Genomic DNA, 21,391 nt, shown 5'->3' with positions numbered 1-21,391 from the left:
GGGCCAAGCAGGGCAGCAATCCAGGGGGCTGGGGTAGCAAGTCGGGGTGGGGTATGTTGGGTTCTGCAGGGGGGGTGGTAGCCCCTGTGGGGCCATTTGGCCACTGTTGGAGGGGCTGTAACCCCTGTGGGGGGACTGTAGCTCCTGTGAGGGGGCAGCAAAACATATAGGTAGTTAGAATTCACTTTATTATGATGATAAAGACACTCTTAGGCTTCCAGATTGCTTTAACACTGTAGATATATCAATAAAACATTGCCCAACTGATCGTGTTCTCTCTCTCTCTCTCTCTCTATATATATATATATATAGAGAGAGAGAGAGAGAGAGAGAGTGGTCTTTTCCTTTAATTGTGAAGGAACGTGGATTTCAGGGTATTTTACAGAGTGACTTTTGGATTTTTTTTATCAGGGATTTTTCAGTTTTCCAATAGGGAACACCAGAATTCCTGATAGGGTGGCCAGTGGCAGGGTCCTGCCTGCTCAGAGCTAGCACCCTTGGACCCAACTGGAGGTGGCTGACCTGGCCATTTGGGGCCATGAGGACATGCTTTGACAGTTCAAAGCAGGCCACCACACTGGGAACATCTTCAGGGCAATAGCTGCTCAGATGGCTGGGCAGGGGGCACAGGGCCACTTATGCAGCCACAGTCCACTGCTAGCGGGCCCAGAGGGGCAGATGCCTTTACTGGCTGTGCAGCCCCCATCCAGGTCTGGCAGGTGTGCAGCAGGTCACAGCCAGGCAGCAGCCCGCACTGCCAGACTGCTGCAGTGGGTAAAGGGTGCAGGGAACTCTTCGGGCTGCTTCAGCAGTCTAGCTGGCACAAAGGGTACTGTCCCCAGGTACCAACTGGCTGGGCCCCAGAAGCTCCTGAGAGCAAATAGCGCTGAGCTACTTGACAGGGCAGCTTTTTGTACTGCTAGGGCCAGGACAGGGCAGCTTTTGATACTGCTGGGGACAGCACAGGTACTGGCCCTCGGCTCTAGCTCCTCCTGACTGCCGATCTGATAGGAGCCAGGCAGGGTTATTTTGCCTCATGTGGCACAATTTGCTTCACACCAAAGTGCATGTCTGGGCATCTGTACTAAGGCAAAAAGCTCTGGCTCAAATTTGCATCACCCTATTTGAGCTGCTGCAAGTGCACGTGCTTGCATGTGTGGACGCACCTATAAAGGCTCATCAACCACCGTAACCCAGGCATTAAGTCCTAAAATGTCCACAAAAAAAAATCAGTGTAACCTTCTCACACTATTACCATTACTGAAGCCACTATAATAGCTTAAATATCCTATTCTCTGCACAACAGCAGAGGAGTCAAACTAAATCTTCATTTGTAAATTGGAGCTAATGAATGCTATTGCACAAAATCTGGAATTGGTGTTAAGAGTCTAAAAAATCCTTTCAATTTCGCTCCCACATGGGAATATTATTTAAGATGGGATATTGGAAAACAGTTTTGGAATATGGTCTGAAACATATCAATATTTTGGAACATTACAAAAAAGCATCCATAAAATCAGACAAATGGATTTTAACGTATTTGTTTTACAGGAAAAGCACGCTGGAGTTAGAAATCCTGATGCAGAAAGAAGTCTGATTATGCTTTGTAAGTTAGAAAGATGGCTCGTGGAAAGTTCAGTAGTTCAATTCCTGCAATTTGCTTATGGATTATGTCCATAAATCCCAAGAGCCAAATTCAGCCCCGACAAACTGGTGACATTCCTTTTTAGCCAAGATTGACCCCAAGGGATTAACAGAAACTTCATTGGAACTTGTAAGCCATACAGTGAAAACAGCCTCAACTGTAGTCTTCCTAGTCTTTTGCTGTGTTGATTTAAAGCCAGTCTAGGCTGTGTTTTTATTACTGCAGCATTATACTGTAGAGCTGTCAAAACTTTTTGAATAATTCATTGTAAGAATTCATTCCTTTCCTTATTTATAATCTTTAAGTTTGAAATTTGAAAAATGAATATGCTATTCTTACATTAAAGATGGTAAGCAAACAAAAATGATAAACAGTATCCATGCCATTCATACTACCCTATCCAAAAACCTTCTTAACATAATATAAAACTACAGAAAAAATGGAAACCTATTGGAAACCCTTAGAATGAATTCAAAGTAATTTGCTGTTACACTAGAAAATAAAAATTGAAATACAGCTTTATAATCCTTATGGAGACTTTCTTGTGTGGACATTTGCATAAGTCCTTAATTCATGTATTTGTGTTTTGGAGAATATTAGTTACTATTAAAATACCATAGCACCAACAAAGTTAATGTTATTCACCTTTGAAGTTAAATGTTCCCTCAAGTTGCCCGTTCAAAAACAAATAAATGTTAAGAAATGTAAAAGTTCTGATTTGCTACAATATTTTTTTTGTACGTTTATCTTGTAAGGAAACATTATCTCAGTTATGAAGGGAAATAGAAATTAAAAATATGATGTATATACAACAGGAGTATGTTAGTATCTTAATAGGAACTGTAAGACTTGCCACAGGAGTCACAAATATGAAACAGAGCACTGCACTCTTACATAGTTTGTACTTAGTTTCTTTGAAAAGGAAAAAAATGCAGTAGGCATGGGAAGATTAAAAAAAAAAAGATCCTAGAGAAAAAAAAAGAAAAGAAAAAGAAAAGAAAAAAGACCCTACTATACCTTACCCCTTACACAGACTGAAAGACAACAGTCAATGGAAATCCAGTTTTGAAGAAAATCTGTATTAAAATGTTCAGAAGTATCCACAATTTTGCACTAACTGTAAACCAGCAACTATGGCAGTAAAACCTTCTGCCAATAACGACCGCTAGTGCTGAAATGTCAGTACTAATCTAAGATTTCATTAAAAAAATAAAAAAGTAATTTTGCAGTGTCTCTTTTTGTAGAAAAGCTTTCACAACATAAACCACTGCTGTAACTGCAAGTTTATTGGGACACTTTCCCCTGAAAATCATTTAAAAGTGAGGACATGCACTATCCTACCCCTAACAAGTGTAATCACATTGCTATTTTTCAACCTAGTAGCTGCCAGTATTCCTACTTTTGGTAGCTACCGATCTCTGGCATCACTGTGTCCCCACTTCACCATGTCAGTACAGTGAATTTCACACATTCATGCTCATGTACACACACACTTTCGAGTAGACTTCAACAGCTACCCCAGCAGCAGCACTGAAATTGTCAGCTCTTGACTTAGTCTCTGAGCAATTGCTATTTTAGTTCATTTCTCACTTGGATGATGCGAGAGGGGCAGAGGCTTGGCTATCTCTAGTAGGCACTCCTGAGAACTGAGGAGATTTTGTGTTTCTTGTGAAATATGTCTCTTGTACCACTTGGAGAGAAGGTTGGGGCAGCATTTCCAGCTGCTAATGTATTTATTCAGCTGTGAAAGGCACTCAGATATTATGCTGATGGGCGATGGATAGAAATATGCCTATTTATCCTTCCAATGTCCCATTCTTATTTTAATATATAATCACATGTTATGACCTCACCTATGCAGTACACTCTTATAAAAAGTGTAATAAAACGTGCTGTTTCCAAAGCAGCTTTGGTACTGCTAATACCTAAGAAGGAATATAAATGAAACAGCTCATTCAACCCTCCGTTAAAAAATACACACCCATTTAAATGAATGAAAATCTGGGACCTGTCTATACTGTGCAGTCAAAGCAATTTGCTTTCAGTATCCACCTAAAAAACCTGACAATTTAGCATTCCCAAACAGGATCAGGCTATGCAAGTTATAAACGCAACATTATAAAGGAGAATTCTGTAATAACTTATGCATGTGCTTCATATCACTCATCATCCTTCCATCTCAATACCATTAGTTTAAGGATCAAAGGGGCCAATAATTTTGACACCACTATCAGTGGGAGTAAAGCTGGCGGACTAGTTCTGGATCCCAGCTACAGGTTCCAGTAACATATAATTGTCATGGAAGAGCTGTAAAGACTGTGACAAAAATACTCCCAAGATAAAAGCAACATAAAACAGTGTCAGGATGTCACAGATTACAAAGAGGAGGACATACTGGGGAGTCAACAAGTAGGGAGTGGGAAGCTATGGAGTATGTAATTATACTATTACAGAACTATACAAATTCTGGGCTGCAGCACAACAAATAGACAGCCACGGGCAGGCTCCTTTTTCAGTTCCCATGGCACCTCAGATTTGGGGTGGCATACGGCCACCTTTGGCCACAGTTGTTCCCTCTCTGAACTCTACCTTCCGAGTTGCTTCTCAGATATCCTTTTTGATTGTACCATCACATTCATACATGAAGATTTTTTAAAGCCCCATATTTGAAAATAAGCATTTTAACTGAATAATGCAAAGCAATTACTGGAAATAATTTGTGTACTTATTGGTCCTATCCTTCATTCAACCATCCTTTACCTTATTGCTTGTATTTTATTATTCCATGGCATTAATGATGCTAGGGCAGAAAGCCAAACACACTCCAATGCAGTTTGCAACCTACCATATGCTATTTGGTTTTAAAACATGTTAATTTGTCAAAATATTTATATTATTAATAAGCTGCTTATTCTCAGAAGTTCAGAACCACGATTGTATTTAATACAATGCACTACTAGGAATTCATGAAGTCACTAGAGGCTGAAAATTTCTGAGCAATGAATTGTGTTGATTGCAGTCATAGCTATGAATTTATCAGCCAAGGACATCACCATATTTCCTCTGCCCATTTCATAATATCAATCAGCATATTTTAGCTTCTCTTGATCAGTAGTCATGTATAATATAACTGAAAAAGAAGTCCTTAGGAAAAAATAGCATCTGATTTGTAATTTTGTTTTCCTTACCTTCTCATATCCTCCTTTATGTGCAGGTTGATCAGTTCCTTGGGAACATGGAAAGAAAGAGTTGTTTCAGCCATTTGTTCTCGAATACACATCCACTTGTTGTCAGAAGTGGGAAATCTGTATAATTTACAGACTGGGTTTTTTAACACTGGAGAAAGGGAGAAAATGATGACATTAAATGTAAAACGATGACATTAAATGTGTTTCTTTCAAAAGCATTCAAAGTGTTTTAATCCAATGATAAAAAGTTTCTTCTTTATCTTTCCCTAAGCTTCCAAACCAAGGTCCAAAAACATGCATATTATTTATTAAAAGCATAATACTGAAGATTATACTACTCAGCTGGAGTACACAACTAAATTTTATCTATTGCAGTGGAGCTGGTGATGAATTCATCATTTCAGCTATCGCATGAATTCAAGCTCAAGCTCTCTACCACTTAGACTTGTGACAAAAGCAAGAAAATTATTAATGTACTAATAAACAGTGAAATCGTATACTAATAAATAAGAACATTATCTGTAAACATGCATGAGCAGCGGTATTGTACTCTCCCAATTTTCTGTTAAAGGACAAAAGTCTTGCTGTGTCACTAGACAAGAAGCTGGCACCCTAGAAATTATACAGAATATACAATTTGGCAGTGCACTGAACACTTTGCTCCCAGTCCAGAAAGGGGGTTATTTTTGTACTTTGGTTCCTTACTTATGAGAGTCATGGTGGTCAGCACCTTGAAGGACCAAGCCCCAGAAAAGCACATTTGTTTTTTTTTTCTCCCAGACCTGTTATACGTTTACTCATACCAGCATTCTGTCACAAGGTTGTGCTATTTCAAGGCTGGTCTCATCTTTCCCTTACAACTTTTTCCTGTTTTAAACTAATTTTCTGGAAGAAGCATATGGGACAAAACCTGGGAAGGATGACTTTCATTTTACTAAACATAAGCTTACCAGGAGATAAATATTTGTCATTATATGCACATGCAGAAACATTCTCTCTTTATTAATTTAGAATGACTCTAGGCAGCAATTCAAAACCTACAAAAGTATCTTTCCATCAACTTGCTGCTAAAAGCTGCCTCTCATCGATTCTACCACTCAGTATTGTGCATCATTCAAAAAACTGTTACCTGTGTTCATTTTAAAGAAATTGTTGCTTTTAAAAACCCATCAACAAGTGGCACTTGCAACCTATATTACGTAACTTGTTGGTAGAAGAAGCTGTTTTCATTGCCTGTGTACAACTGATTCATGTAGCATGAACAATACAAGTGTAATAAAGAAAGGCCAAATCACCAAAGACTCCCAAAAGAACCTTTAAACCCCCTCCAAAATACCAAAAACCGCCATCCTGTTCTACACAAAACTCCTTCAGAAAAAGATTGAACAGAAAACACTGACACTTGAAAATCAACATAAACAAGCTGATTATTAGTAGGGAGATTTACAATCCACTTCATATACAATTAACATAGCAGATATTATTTTTTAAATAATGCTTCTTTATTACTAGAGAACCTGTACAACCTGGCTTTTCCTACATTTTAAATTAAGATGAATTAAAATACCCTTCTTTCATGTGAAACACAAGGCTTTGCAACCTAATTTTTTATTAATACATTTCATTTAATATTAATGAAGAAGAATTTTACAACTAAACAGGGTCGTTAGTAATGTTTCACATTTATGAACAGCAGTATGTTTTTATGCATAGAATTCAAAATACAGCAATGATCAGGCATCATTAAGCATGTTTTACAGGTGAAGAAATTTAGGAACAGAGGTTATAAGACTTACCCAAATTAAAAGAATCTCTCATTACAGTGCCCTATTCAATGGAGCTGTCTCTGAGAAAATGTAATTTGGTTAATATATTGAAACCTTTCCCCATTTTCTTCCTATTTTTGTAATGTTTTTATGTTCATGGAAGAGGTTTTATTGATAACACAGAAGACCAAAGTCCTCTGTCAAACCAGAAACCAGAAACCACACCAGTAGTTCCATGCATCAGTGCTCCACAACCAAGACATTCGCCAGAATGAAAGTAGCTCAATATGCATGGATAATTCAGCTTTTGGCTTCAAGAATATGCAGCTGCCAAGATGAATGACATTCTAGGGCAGGGGGCTAGCAACCTTTTATAAGGCATAGGCCAGAAGAACCCAGCTCTGGTCCAATATCGTCTGGGTGGCTTCAGCAGTGCATCAACAATGGAGGATTCTCTCTGTGCCTGGTCTGGAGTCAAGCAGATAGGAGCTGCAGCCATATGACTGCCACTTCTCTCAGCTTCCTGCTTCCTGGCTGCAGTTGTACCACAGGTTCCAGCCCATGGGGAGCTGTACCAGGACCAGGCATCTGCAGACTGTGCCCACACTGATGCTTCTCCCTGCTTTTCCACACCCCCAGGGCCCAGATACAGTGCAGGCACAGTGGGAAGTTGCTCACCCCAGCACAGCTCCCCACTTACTAGAAGCTGCACCCACGTTGAAGCTTGAGGGGTAGCAAGGAAGGAGAAGTGGCAGCAACAAGGACAGTCTGCAGATAGCTGGTACCAGTACAGCACCCTATAGACTGGAAGCTGCACCTTTGTTGCAGCAAGGGAGCAGGAGAAAAGTGGTGGTGGCATAGGCACAACATCCAGCTGCCTGGCACAGGTGTAGTCAAAGACACCCCACCCCCGCCTCTGGTGTACTGCTGAAAACACCCAACCCATGTCAGACCAGAGCTGAAAGAGCAAGGAGAAGCAACAGTGGCAAGGACACTGGTGCAAGCTGCCATACTCTGACATGGCCCCTTGCTGCTCAGCAACATCATGGACACAGACAAAGACCTCCAACTCCACAGTCCAGATCCAGTGGCTCCATGGGCAGGATGCAACTCATAGGCTGGATGCTGCCAACCTCTGTTCTCTGCCAGGTAGAGGCCTTCTCAATAAAAAGCACACTGGCCCTTCATTTACAATAGTCAATACTTTTTGGATGATAATCCAGACAAAAATCTCTTTACTGTGTCACAACCCAAGGGTGTGATTTTGTTTTGTGTGTGCTTTGGCACCACTGAATTATTTTCCCGCCATTTTGGAGCTTTCTTTGCAGGGTGCATTTCTTCTTTGCAGCATAGAAATGCACGTTGCAAGGAGTTCCCGCCATTTGTATTAAAAATCGAGCCCCATTATTGGCTTGTGTTAAAATATTCCCACGTGGAGGCTAGCGATTAGCTTGCTAGCCGTATAAGAGGCTTGAGTGGTTTCCGCCCAAGTTGGAGGACTCCACGAACATCAGGAGGAGGAGACTTCACGTCTCGTGAAGATCTCTAAGCACTGCGGAGCCTATTGGACCCAGCGTGAATATCAAGAAGGCAACAGGGGTCTGATCAGCCTCTAGCCTCTCCCTGTCGCCATTCACAATCCTCGACGTATCCCTCTTGCCTGCGCGCAAAAGGATCCACGGAGCCTCGACAACTCCGTAGGAGTGAGCCGAGTGCAGTCTGAGTCCTCAAACTGGGGATTTAAGCGGAGCTGTGCCTGGGAAACTGTCCAGCCTACACCGCGACCATCTACGGTGTAAGTAAACAATCTTGAATCAACCATTACGCGTCCGTGCCTAATTCTAGCGTGTCGCCTGCTTTGTCCAACCCAGCGTGCCCGGGCTGCTGGCCACAGCCTGCGTGGCGCAAAAAAGGGCCCGGATCGCTCCCGGCCCGCACATACTGCATTTCACCCCTGCATAACTTTTTGAATAATGCACCTAAATACTAAAGGAGACACTTTCAGAAAGAGCTGCTAAATTTGTGTTCAGAATTTACCATGTTTACCCGTGCAAAGTGAATATGCACGTACCAAGAAGATGTCATTTAACTGCTGGGTCAGTAAATGCAAGCATTGTTTGCTTGTGCAAGTGTGTATGTATCAATGCCAAAGGTTGCAGATGTAACAATGCCAGAAAAAAAAATGGAAAAAGGAAGAGAGACAGACATGTAGATCACTTTGAATATTTAGGTTTTGTATTTCTCCTTCAACGAGCAGTCAGCCAATATAAAGACTAAGGTACAATCTCTTCTCTTGCATTTTCATTGTAGCAGTATCCCAAATGCAAATGGTGAAAATGGTGAAAATTTCTATTTCAATTTAAAGCTCTAGAGAAGATCCTGCATCTTGCTTATAGAAGGAATCCAAATAGTCCCATTTGTGGCGTTACTAATTCTTGTGCCTTCAATGAAAATGTTTTTCTTAAAAACACAATCTCTGGGGTCAGATGATTCATCACATGAGATTTTCAACTAATATTTTCTTACTAAGGACTTTGTCACACTTAGTATGTGTTAAATCTATGGGATGTTATGAGGCATTAAAAGTTAAAATGTGTTGAGAGCTCATCCAGTAATGTTTATTACAAACGCTACATGCACAGTTAATGCCCTCTAGCTCTGCCGCTAGACAGCCGGTGAGCAGGCCTCCTGGCATGCCACCTCGGAGTGAATTTTTCCCATATTTCTGACAGCAGCTGAAAACAGCCAGGTGCAAACAAAAGCACCAAGTGGTTTAAGTGATGTGAGACAAGGACATGAATTATAATCCCTCTTTGACCGACCGTTCCAGCTGGTGTTGGGTCTCCAGGACCTTCCTGGAGACGATGAGTGGTGGAACTGAGCAAATCCTTGCTCTGACCACTCTTATCCACAGACATCCCATTCTTTGACCTCACAAGCTCCAGGCCCTGATGAGACAACTCTGCGGCCTGTGATGTTGCCATGGAGCTGGTTATCTTTCAGCTCCGTGTTATTGGGAAACCCTGGCACAGGACACAGCCTGTCTGACTCACAAAGGACTCACCCCTTCCCACCCCTCCCGAACAAGAACTGATAATGAAAGACAATTAAGATACAGTGGGAGATACACCTAAAACCTTCCAGATAAGGGTGACAAGAGTGAAACAACTGCCCTAGGTCTCATTTGCATCTGAGATGGAACCAGATGACAACTTATTTACATGGGAGATGGAGAACAGAAAGCCTGAAGCAGAGCCTGCAGTGAATTCTGGGATCAGAGAAGCAGGGAAGCACTGTATAATGGGGAATCTGTGCTCCAAATGCTAGTCAACCCATTTTTACACACACCCAGCTCAGCATTTATCAGACCAGTTCTAATCTGGATTTACAAAGGACTTCCCCCACCAAAACACAAGCACACAGAACTAAGCAGAAGCTTAATAGGCATCTCGGGCCGTACATTCCCCGGTCCCACTATGGGAGGTCTATTTAAACTTGATTGGCTAAAACTCAGTTGCCGGGTTAGGGAATGCTGAGGCAAGAGACCGAGTCCTAGGTGGTATGGGGAACATCTTAACAATGGTAAAGGGTTCATCACAGCATCCAGCCCGTTGAAGCCCTGACCACAAGTGTTGCCATACCTTTCCTGGGACGACTGGTGGAAGTCCTCCCTTCACAGAAGGTTATAAACACTCCAATAATTGCCTTAAGTTGGTTAAAAGACTATAGTAAGATCTGGAAAAGTCATGCTAAGCTGAGGCTTGTTCACAACAAGTAAAAATCCAAAACCCTGATGCTGCCAGCTTCCATCAGTCTACCCATAGGAATTTCAAGTTGGCTCCTAAGTGTCTGGTTACTCCTTAACCTTATGTTTTCATGAGTATCAATCAGGTTTTTTTGAGTTGTTCCAAACCAGATAACCCATTGTCAAGAGAAAAGACAATGATTTACACTATTGAAAATGCTTTGAAGAAGTTGAACTGAGAGTATAAAAATCTGTAAAAACCAGCAAAGTGTGTGCGTGCTTCAAGAGGAGAAGTCTCTCTCACACCACCCGCTGTTCTTCTCAAGGGGCTGGAAGAAACAGATCACCTCCCTTCAAGGATTGTGCTAAGAACTTTACTTTACCTGTCAGCATTGAAACCCAAGTGCCTTGGACTGGTGAGAACCCAGCGCTCGCTCTCTCTCTCTCTTTTCTCTCTCTAGGCATAAAATTCTGAACCTGAACTGTTTTAGTTAAGCTTGAGCTAAGTTTCCTCAAATACTTAGTGAAACCAAGGTAATACTGTAATTGTTTGTGTTTGTTTTTCCTTTGCATGTCTATTATTACTAGTACCATTATATATTTCATATACTTAGCAATAAACAACTTTTATAGTCAAACTGGTAGTAACTGGGTATATTTCTCTTTCTCTACTTCTCCTTCCCCACTTGCTCTGCAGCAATGCTTCTTTTACCTAAGCTAAAGATCCCTGGGAAGCCCAAAAATACTGTGGGGTCTGCTCATCAAGAGGCTAAAGATTGGGACACGCTGAGTTTGAAACACATAAGGGGATCAGCTTGTACAGGCTGATTGACCCAGTTTGGCTCAGACGTGCCCGAATGAACTGAATGCTGGCCCAAGAGGGTGTCAGCTGGACACCCAGCCAGATTCAGAGGCATTCTGTTTTACCTGTGTGCTTGTGTCTGACTGCAGTGTATTGTTGCTCTGATGAACTGATTCTTGGCATATAAGGGTGTCAGCCTCTCCATGCTGATCAACCTGGCCAGGTCAGGCGTGTCACGTTAATCTGTGTGTGTTTGTGTGTGTATAACTGATTTGGTAACTGGAGGAACCCAGTCCCATTGAAACTGAGTCCTGCAAGATAGCTCCATTGAGGGTGAGGACTTGCAGAAGGGAGATATACAGCTCCGTATAGAAACACAAGCAGTACATTGATAAAATTTCCAAGACCCTAGAAATGTATCCCTAATAAATGAGCACACCCCAAAGCAATGGGCAAATCTAGTAACAAGCTCATAGCGGCCCATTTGCAGGAGACGCATGATGCTGCACAAGTCACGGTGCTGCAGGCTGGGTATCAGATGATATATTGTTGCTGCTGGGCACTACCAGTGAGAACTGGTGGAAACAACTCATGCTTGGAATCTGGGATGAAGAAGAGTGGAGCCAAAACTCTAGGATGTCTTGTGACACATTTATGAACCTTTGCACTGAGCTGTCCCTTGTGCTCCAGTTGCAGGACATTGAGATTTGACATTCGTTGTCCATCAAGAGAGGCATAGCCCTGATTTGGAAGTTGGTGAACACCGACAGCCTCTATTCTCTCACCAGCCAAATTGGTATGGAACAGACAATGGTGACGACAGCTGTACACAAAATGTGTGATACCATACTTGAGGAGCTGGGGCCTCAGTTTATTCAGCACAGGACCCTCATGAGGTCATCACTGAGTTCGAAAATATGGGCTTCACGAACTGCACAGGGGCTATTCATATGACCCACATCCATATTCTGAGACCCCTTCACTATGCCACAGTTTATATCAATCATAAGGGGTTCTTTTCAGTTATATTCCAGGAAGTCATGTACCACTGTGGGATGCTTCACTAACATCAGTGCTGGGTGTTTGGGCTTGGTACACAATGTAATCAGAAACTATTTTCATGGAAATGATAGAGAGTGGAGGAGTGGCACTCCCACTATGGATTTAGGCAGTCTGACCATTCCCCCACTGATCAAGGACCTGGCCCGCCTGCTGCTCCCATGGCTCATGAAGCCATACATCAGCCAGCTGGACCTCAGGAAGGGGGTAACTGTGAGTAGATGTCTGATTGTGAACGGTGCCTGAAGACACAATGGAGGTCCCTGGGGTTTGCCTTGAACTCTGGCTGAGAAATGTTCCCAGCTTCTTGCATGTTCCACAATATATATGAGATGAGCAGGAAAACCTTCCAGAAAACCATGCCAGCTCTGGACAGATCCACACTGGGGGAAGCCCCAAGCACTTTGGATGGTGCCTGGGCTGAACCTGCACTGCCAGTCAACTGTCCTAAAAAGAACCATCTCCAGGCTGTTCTGATCAAGGAGGCCTTGGCTTTCTGAGACAATATTTTACCAAGTGGGAGGGGATTTAGGGGCCCTTTGATTGTGAACCCTTTACTTGCTGTGATGTACTTTAATATGCTTTTCCAAAACATTAGTAAACATTTTTCAAGCTAACTTGGAATTTGCAGGTAGCAACCCTGCAAGATATGTCCTGATGCTTCTTGTGACTTCCTGTGCCAAAACCAGCTGCAGACTCATGGAAAAGATAGCCAATTATGATGGCTTCCTAGGAAAGGTGTGTATGACTCCATATGTAGGTGAGGGTTTGGAAGTTTTCCTACATCTGTGTTACAGCTTCATAGCTTTGCCAGATCTCATAGCAGTGAAATTAATAAATGATCATGTCCTAAACTAGGATCACCTTGTTATCCCCCTGACAAGGTCTCCCCTAAAGAATGATGCCCTGTCTCATGCCCTGCCCAAAACTTCCGAGACCACTGTCCCCATGACCCTGAGCTGTGAGGGGACCTGAAATCTTGAAGGATGACAGCTTTCACTGCCACCTGAAATGGCTGTGCCCAGTATCCCTGGAATGACAGAGGCAGCTACCATACTGGGACCCAACCTAATGAAGCATTCCTGGTGCCAGATTAGTCCATGCCTTGTCCCCACAGAGAAGCATATAAGACTGCCACCAGTCATATCAACAGTGTCTTTGGGGGGCATAGACGTAGGGTGGCATTGTACTGTGATCTAAGCTTTCCCTCCTCTCAGAGTTTTACCCCCTCTGCCACATCTCTGCTCATGCTCATATGTGCCTATAAAAAGCCTTTGATTGTGTATTTCTGCATATTGTTACCCTGAAAAACTTATCTGATGGAGATGTTGGATCCTGGTCATGTGGGCAGGAGCTCTGCTGAGCCCACCCCTAGGTAATGGCATGTGAAATTTAACCAGCAGCAACCAATATGGACCAGAGTGGAGGCAGCTTCCCCCAAAACCACCAAAGTATTGTAACGTGCATGGGATTTCTGGGTGGGGGGGTTGGTATGTGTTGCCAACTGCCATTGCTAGACAAATGGTCTGGACTGGGGCAGGTGGATTGGGTTTCCTCCAACTGCTTTGCATGCATGGATTAACACTTAAGTGGGGTTAACTCTAACTGGCCTAACGACTGAATGCCTTTCTAGCCTATCAAACATCTGCCCCGTGCCATGGTCCAAGCCTGGGTGTGCCACCAATTTTCTCTTCCTCTAAATTGTGCAACACATAATGCCTCCTCCCTCCCTTCTGGTAAATCTCAGGGGCAGGGGACAATCTGTACCGACTGCTAATCCCACACCCAAACAATTCACCAAGCCATGCAACACCCTCAGAGTGAACACAGAATCACTCCTGAACCATAAGCCACCCCCAGAGTGAAACCCAAGTCACCCCTGACCTTCAAGCAATCCCCAGAGAGCAAGTCACTCCATCAGTTACCCTTTCCCTCAGAGTTGCTAAAACATACCAGTAGCTAGTGCTGGCTTGCCTATGTCTGCCTGTTCAACAAGGGCCTCATCCAAGCTGTCCTTGTCTTGTGTATCCTGGGTCTAGGTCTGGGTGGGGAACAAGTCCACCGAGCAGGCATCCTCATCCTCCCTTATGACCATTTGGAAGAACATGGTGGAATAGGAATTCCAGCACTGGTATTGTCATGCTGCACCCTGAAACTGTGTAGGGTACAATGTGCTAGGAAAAGACAGTATGGTCGACCTCAAAGATCCCTGACAGCTCCTTGCGGACCACAGTCTTTGCAGTGCCTATAGTTGTTGGTGTCCCTGTCCTAAACATCCTGCAACTTCATACACTTGATATAGTGTGGATCTGTTACCAGTCCTGCTGGTGCTCCCAAGCCACCATTTGGGCCTCAATGCATTCACAGACTGTCTGGTTCTGTTAGGTGTTCTTCCCACCCTTGGTGGCCTTCAGTGGGTGCTCAGGTGATGCCATGTAGGCTATGGTTACACATCCCCAGGACAGACGGGGATGTCACCTTGTGGTTGGTACCACCCCGCTAGGCAACACAGTTTGGGCAAGGGGATAGATCAGTGCTTGGAGTGAAAGTAGAGGGGCTGTGACTGGTGCATTCTGGGATGCTAGAGAACCACAAATTGCTTATATTGTCTCCATGGAGCAGGCCAATGTTATGTGAATCTGTGTTACTTAATATGAGCTAAAGATACTCCTCACCCTTAAAGTTATAAGTTTGCTATGATACGAGTGCATTTAGCATATGTTTTACTGCTTGAGTGCATGGATGCTTATGTGTTAAGTGCATTTAACACACATTGTGTCCCATGTGACATGGCCCTCAGTTTCTCCCTTTATGGAGGTGGAGAAAGGCTTAGAACACTTCAACGGCTGAATGCTAGAAGGCAAATGAAAACACCCCCAAACCTTATGATTAAATCAGTCTTCCAATTTGGGCAGGAGCAATTTAATTCCTGATTTTTTAAAAAAAATTGGAAATACTGCATATATACTGTGAGTGCACAACTATACATGTATGGAAAGCTTCATCAAATTTAATCCCTCCTGCATTTATAAAGCTATGAAGTTGGCTGGAGTGCTGTAGCAGGCAGGGTAGAGATGTACTCTGTTGACTAACTAAATTAGAGATGAATAAGCTTCTGTGAGCCTGAGCTCACTTTATCAGATGCTGTGAAAGGGCATGCACAAAGCAATCTATGATGGTCCAGGGAAACTAAATAATTATGTATAACTGGAAGAGATGTTAGACCTCTCTGGAGTGCAGGGAGGTTAGAGATGACAAAAATTAATAACTTTACTGTGCACTGAACACCATGGACTAAACATAGACAATGGTTGCATGACTCATCATAATTTAACTGGTTTCTCTAACCTCCCTGTACTCCACAGGTAATAACAACCCTTTTCCCTTCTGAACAGTTTTGTTCTTTTACATAATTAGATTATCTATTCAACCAATCTTCTCTTGTTATGAATTTAGTTTTGATAATTTATCTTTGCTCATAGTTTACAGCCCACCTCCACTCCTTTAAGTGCTTCTTTTCTTTTACAGCTGGAGTTAAACATAAGCCATTCTTTTAGCTTGTATTCAGCTTCAGCTATACCTGCTTCTTTCCCAGATCTGAGGAAGGGCATTTTGTGTTCAAAAGCTTATCCAAAATCTCTTCCAACTATGCAGTTGGTCCAATAAAAGATATCATAAAAAACCCTTGCTTTTGTGAAAAGTATCTACAGTGAAAACTGCTTACATATGAACTATCAAAATACTTCACTGGGTAAAATGAGGAAAAGCTTTCTTTCAAAAGTTCTTTTGTAGGTAAACCCTAGAAACCAGTGCTATCTAACAACCTGCATTATCTGGCATTCTCTCTCTAAATTTAGAGATCTCCATGTTTTTTGTTCTAAGCAAATCCTTTACTTCCTTATGCTGCTTCCCCACCCACAAGTAAAATTAAAAAAAAATAAAAAAGAATGAACACTATCTTTGCTTCAGTTCTTATTCCCCATATAATATCAAAGCAAAGATCAAAGCAAATTGCTGTCATGTTTTAATTTACTAAAAGCGCTTCTATGTATGCCTTTCTAGAAGAAAATCAAGTGTGCATATTATTTCAGGAAAATAACATCAGATTTTTTATTTTTGCTTCAATTTCAATTACTTTAATTCTCATTTCCACCTTTAGGGGTAATATGTTTACAAGAAAAACATGGGGAGAAATTTTTCAGTGTTATAAGTGGATAAGTGAATTTCTAGTAGTATAACTGAAATCTCTTGAGGTATACACGAAATAGCGATGAGTCTCTTTGAGATATGACATTCATTCCCACTCACTCAATAAGTGCTTCATAACTCACTTGAAGGCTATGAGTTCCATATATTAAGATCTAGGCTTAGAAAGAAAGCCAACGCCTTTCTTTGCCTTCAGGCTCTAAAATTCACATGGGGGTACTTTTTCGGTTTCATAATTTTCAAGGCATGATAAACAATTCAAGAGACAGCCAAAAGTTTATACATCAATACATACATACATACATACATACATACATATATATATATATACACACACACACACACACACATATATATGTATGTATATATATGTACACTTATAAATAATACCCACATATATGAATTTTGTATCTGTGTAGCACTGTAGATGCATCTCTCATTGTACATGTATGTTTTACAGAGAGGGGAAACAAAGGTGCATATTGCAAACTGGATGATACCATTGACTATTACTCCATTACAGAGGTTGCCTAATAATGTCCATTATATGACTCTGTTTCAAGTTGCTTTTCACATTTCCAGACTTTCAGACTAAACTTTATCGGTCCCATACTTAGTATATTGGGAAAAATTCCAATCAAAACAGTTCAGTTGTCTCGGAGAACAAGACTGGATAAAAAAAAATAGTTGGTAGGAGGAGTCACTGTTAAAATTCTATCCACATTTTCTTTGGAAAGCTCTACTATCCCAAACTTTGGAATGAAGACATAAAATTTGGAGCATATGCAGCCTTCGTGTCAGGGATATAGCTTTTGCCACCCCCATGGAAATTTGTCCAAATTTAGCCACTTTTTAAAATTCAATTTGTACATGTTTAGTAGCAACTTCCCAGAACTTGACATCTAAAATGTTCAAAGATTAGAGCTTTGCTGAGCATGCTTGAGCCTCTAATGCTTACCAGGCTGGGCATGCAACACCACCACAGAGTGGCTGTGTTCCAGTCCACAGCTACTTGGCTACACAAGCAAAGCTGGATTTTTCCTGTGACAGCTGGTACAGGCTGCTCAAGCTTGTGGTGTGACTGGGCATTGGAACTGAGAGCAGAGAGCCTATCTTGGTTCTGTTCTGACATAAGCAGTATTAAACTGGCTGACTGAATTGCAAAAGAAACATCAGGAAAGGGCCAGGGACAAGACTGGGACAAGATTCTTAAAGAACAGGACTAGAGGCTCTTATGGTGGTGGTGTAGAGAAAGGGGTTGCAGTGCTAAGGGACAAGAGATTAAGACTGGCTGGGCAAGGAGACCATGTCTAGAAGCCAAATAGAATAAGGTGGGGGACGAAAAAGGAGTCAACGGGCAAAGAAGAAACTGACATTAGAAAAAGAGCCACATCCGGTAGTCTGGGACTGAGAACAGAGGGAAGACAGATCTGTCAGAAGACAGGTTATTGGGAGGGGCGAGAAGGGGACTGAGACTGGCTGGGCAAAGAGACTGAGACAGGGAGTCAGAGGATGCAAGGCTGGGTATAAGAAGCCTGGGAAAAGAGGCTGGGAAACACTGGGGACATTGAAAATGTGCAATGCGAATGGCATGGTTTGGCAGCACACAGGGTACTGTAGAAGAAACTGGGACTTCCTCAACAAGGAGAATGAGATCCAGGAGGAGACTAGAACAGGGAGTCTAGTGAAATGAGACTGAGAAAGGAGACTGAGTCCATCAAGTGGTCCAGAAGCTTAAAACAGACTAGAGATTAGGACTGCTAAAGTGAGGAGACTGAGACTGGGACAATGCACCAGTGGTGAATGAGATAGGGCTAAGGCAGGGACAGTGGAAGAGACAGGGGAGAAGGGCTGGATAGGTAGAGACTGGGTGCTTGCTGGCATAAACTCCTGACACTAACTAAGCCTCTGCTATCAATTCTTCCTTCCCTTGAAACTGGGACACCTACTGCTGCTGTCAGTTACTCCTTTAGAGAAGTGGTTCTCAAACTGAGAGGCAGGCCTCCCCAGGGAGGTGCAGTGTCACCTCAAGGGAGGCATGAGCTGTGAGGTTTTTTTTCTTTTTTGAGGAGAGGGCAATGCTTCAGGCAGCAGGTAGGGAGGGGGAGCAGGCAGGGGAAAGCTGCAGCTGGGCAGAAATAAAGAGCGTAGGACTGGGGCCAGCAGGAGTGAGGAGCTTGAAACACAGGGCTCATGCCCAGCAGGGCAGCAGGAGTGCAGAGTCCAGATCAGGGCTTCAGTGGAAGTGGCAAGGAGCCCGTGTAATGGAGCCAGGCCAGCTTGGCCCCACTCCCTGCTTCCCAGTGGGGTCTCAGCAGCTGCACATGGTTGCAGGGAACGGAGCCAGGCCACTGACTCCACTGCATGGGGCTTCCCCCCCAGCAGTGTGTGAGTCCCGAGAACTACACATGAGCCACCAGAAGCCCTGCCCAATGGAACTGGGCCAGCCTGGCCCCACTCCCTGCCACTGTGTGCAGCTCCCAGAACTGGCCGAAGCCATGTGCCATCAAGGGACTCTACCTGCACGGGCCATGAGCAACACAAAGGCCAGTCTCTTGCTGCTGCTGTTGCACCATTGGGGGGGGGGGGGGGGGTTGGCACATGCACACCGCCTCATACCTATATGCACACCCTCCCACCCACACACGCACTCCACAAACTGCACACCTTCTCCCACACACACCCTTTCCCTCCCCCCTCACACACACACCCCACCATACACCCCCCCTCCCAACCAAACCCCACACACTCAACATACAATAGTAATACTTTTATTTCGAGCTAGTATGCAATTGTTTCTATATATGGTATGCCTATACACGTAATCAGGGCAAAAATATTTTTTGAAATTAAATTAAAAATATTTTAAAAATAAGCAGCATGCTTAGTGAGAAGCTGCTTAAATGCAAAATGGATAGTTTTGTGACAAAGGGAGAAAAGCGTACAACCCAAGCCAAAGAGAGCACAGCAGCAGAGGTTCCAGCAAAACGCAAAGGTTGAAAATATGACAAAGCTATGGGGAGGTGCAGTCATTTTTTCCATTGCTCAGTTAGACTCACTATGACAAAGTTTGAGCATCCCTGCATTAGAGCAAGTGACAAAGCTTTATATAGCGAAACTGAAGGCTCCAGGACCTCCTGAATCACCGAGTTCAATATAGGCACTGAGAAAACACCACTTTTTATGGCCTGTCTGGCACAACCAACATCTGGATGACTCCACCAGCTTTACTTTTGTAAGGCTAAAAGGAGAATAAAATAAGCTACTTCTGAATGGCCCTGGTAGACTCCTCTACAATAACTGAGGGCTCTGCTGTGACCAGCAATTCTTCAGTACTTATCAAAAGTGGTATCCCCTGAGATATTTGCTGGACTTTCGCCAGAATTTCTTAGGACCTAGAATTTGATCTCTGAAACCAGGTCTACTGCAGCTACCAAGGGTGAGGATCTCCTCACTTAAACTCTGCTATATTACCTACATCTTACTGAACAGTGATGGAGGTTCCCTTGCTTTATTGGACATTAGTTGTCATTGTTGTCACCAGAATCAGAGCTCTTATTGACCAAATGGACCCTGTAACATTTGGCCAGCACAAAAACCTGCCCACCTCACAGGTCCCCTTTCTCTTGTTTATCTCAAGCATGCCCTACAGGAGGCATATCATCTGGCCCTCGAGATCTTGAAGTCAGGCCTTAACCTACAAGCCACTCACCAGTTTTTCAACGAGCTACCAGAGCCACATGATAAAAACAACTATATACATTCATGGTCTATACAGTTCATTTACTTGTTTTCTTGTTCCTTTCCCCTTCTCTCCACCCCTCGACTAAGTGATCAGATCTTTTACCATCAGTGAATGACAAAGCTCATATGGGCCAGCCTTTAGTCCACCTTAAGTCCATGGCCTGTCATGTCAGTGGTTACTCTACAGAGCTCTGAACACAGGAATGTTTTGATCTCTGTTTACAAAGTTTCTTGACACATATCTTTTGTGGGTAAAAGAGATCCTGGTATGTATACACATGGGATTGCAGTCTTTTTTCTACCTCCTCTAGGAACTTCTGCTGAGGATCTGGGTGCATTTTTCCCCTGCACTTTTTTTTAATTTAGAAGCACTCTACCAAGGGCCCCAACCCTAGCCAAGATGAGCGGCTAAGGCAGAGTAAGGAATCCTTGGTGACTGTGAGGACTACTTCCATGTATTTGTTTCTATGGGTCATTGCACAGAGTATCACAGGACAATATCCATTTAAGAAGCAATGGATACTTTCCAGGCTTTCCTGTTTCATGTCCCATTCCAACTTATGAACCTGACCCACATCATTTTACTTCTATTATTTGTCCTTCAGAATCTTGTGTCAAGGTCCTGAACCTTCCCAGGATAAAAAAAAAAAAAAGCCTGTGAACTAGAGGTAGAAGTACTGTACAAAAAAAACATGTGAAGTAATTCTGTATTCAAAAGACTATATACTATAATGTATACAAACAAGGAAGAACTAGTAAGACTGCATAGATAGGTTTAATTCCAATTTTTTTTTTAGCTTTAAAGTGCTTCACTTTGCAACAGAAGCAACATTCTTTTAAAGGAACACACAAACACATACACTCAGGTGGACTGAAGTAATACCGATGTATCCCATGGCCAGGCAGAACTATAAATGGCGACTTTGTCACTGCAGAAAGAAGCCTCTCTGCTTTTTGCTTAGACCCGACAGCCATAAGGAAGACATGCATATTCACATACATGGAAAAAATGATTTCAGGTAATTAGCAGTGTGTGCCCGCCTCTGCTCCAAAAGGCGCTCTCGGGCAACTCTTGCGCGGGTGGCTAACCGGATCTGCCCCGCTCTCGCTGGGGAGTCCCCGGAACTCGCCAACTGCGGTCGCGGCTGGGCCCGCAGCAGGGGGGTCCCCCTCTCTGCTGCCTCCAGCGCCAAAGCGCCCCTGGGAGGGCTCTCACGGGGCTCCGACCTCCCCTAC

The 21,391-nt window shown here is 43.1% G+C and overlaps 1 protein-coding gene across 1 annotated transcript in view; it reads right to left on the bottom strand.

Moving 5' to 3' along the window:
• INPP4B (inositol polyphosphate-4-phosphatase type II B) overlaps window positions 1-21,391 on the bottom strand; it is a 554,084-nt gene that overhangs the window by 183,291 nt on the left and 349,402 nt on the right. The window contains exon 12 of the mRNA XM_025212602.1: window positions 4,834-4,981. Coding sequence (XP_025068387.1) covers window positions 4,834-4,981 — 148 coding nt within the window. The remainder of the gene's footprint in view (window positions 1-4,833; window positions 4,982-21,391) is intronic.

Source organism: Alligator sinensis, unplaced genomic scaffold, assembly GCF_000455745.1.
Source record: "Alligator sinensis unplaced genomic scaffold, ASM45574v1 scaffold833_1, whole genome shotgun sequence".
NCBI classification, from domain to species: Eukaryota; Metazoa; Chordata; order Crocodylia; family Alligatoridae; genus Alligator; species Alligator sinensis.
This window is presented reverse-complemented; position numbering and strand designations above follow the sequence as displayed.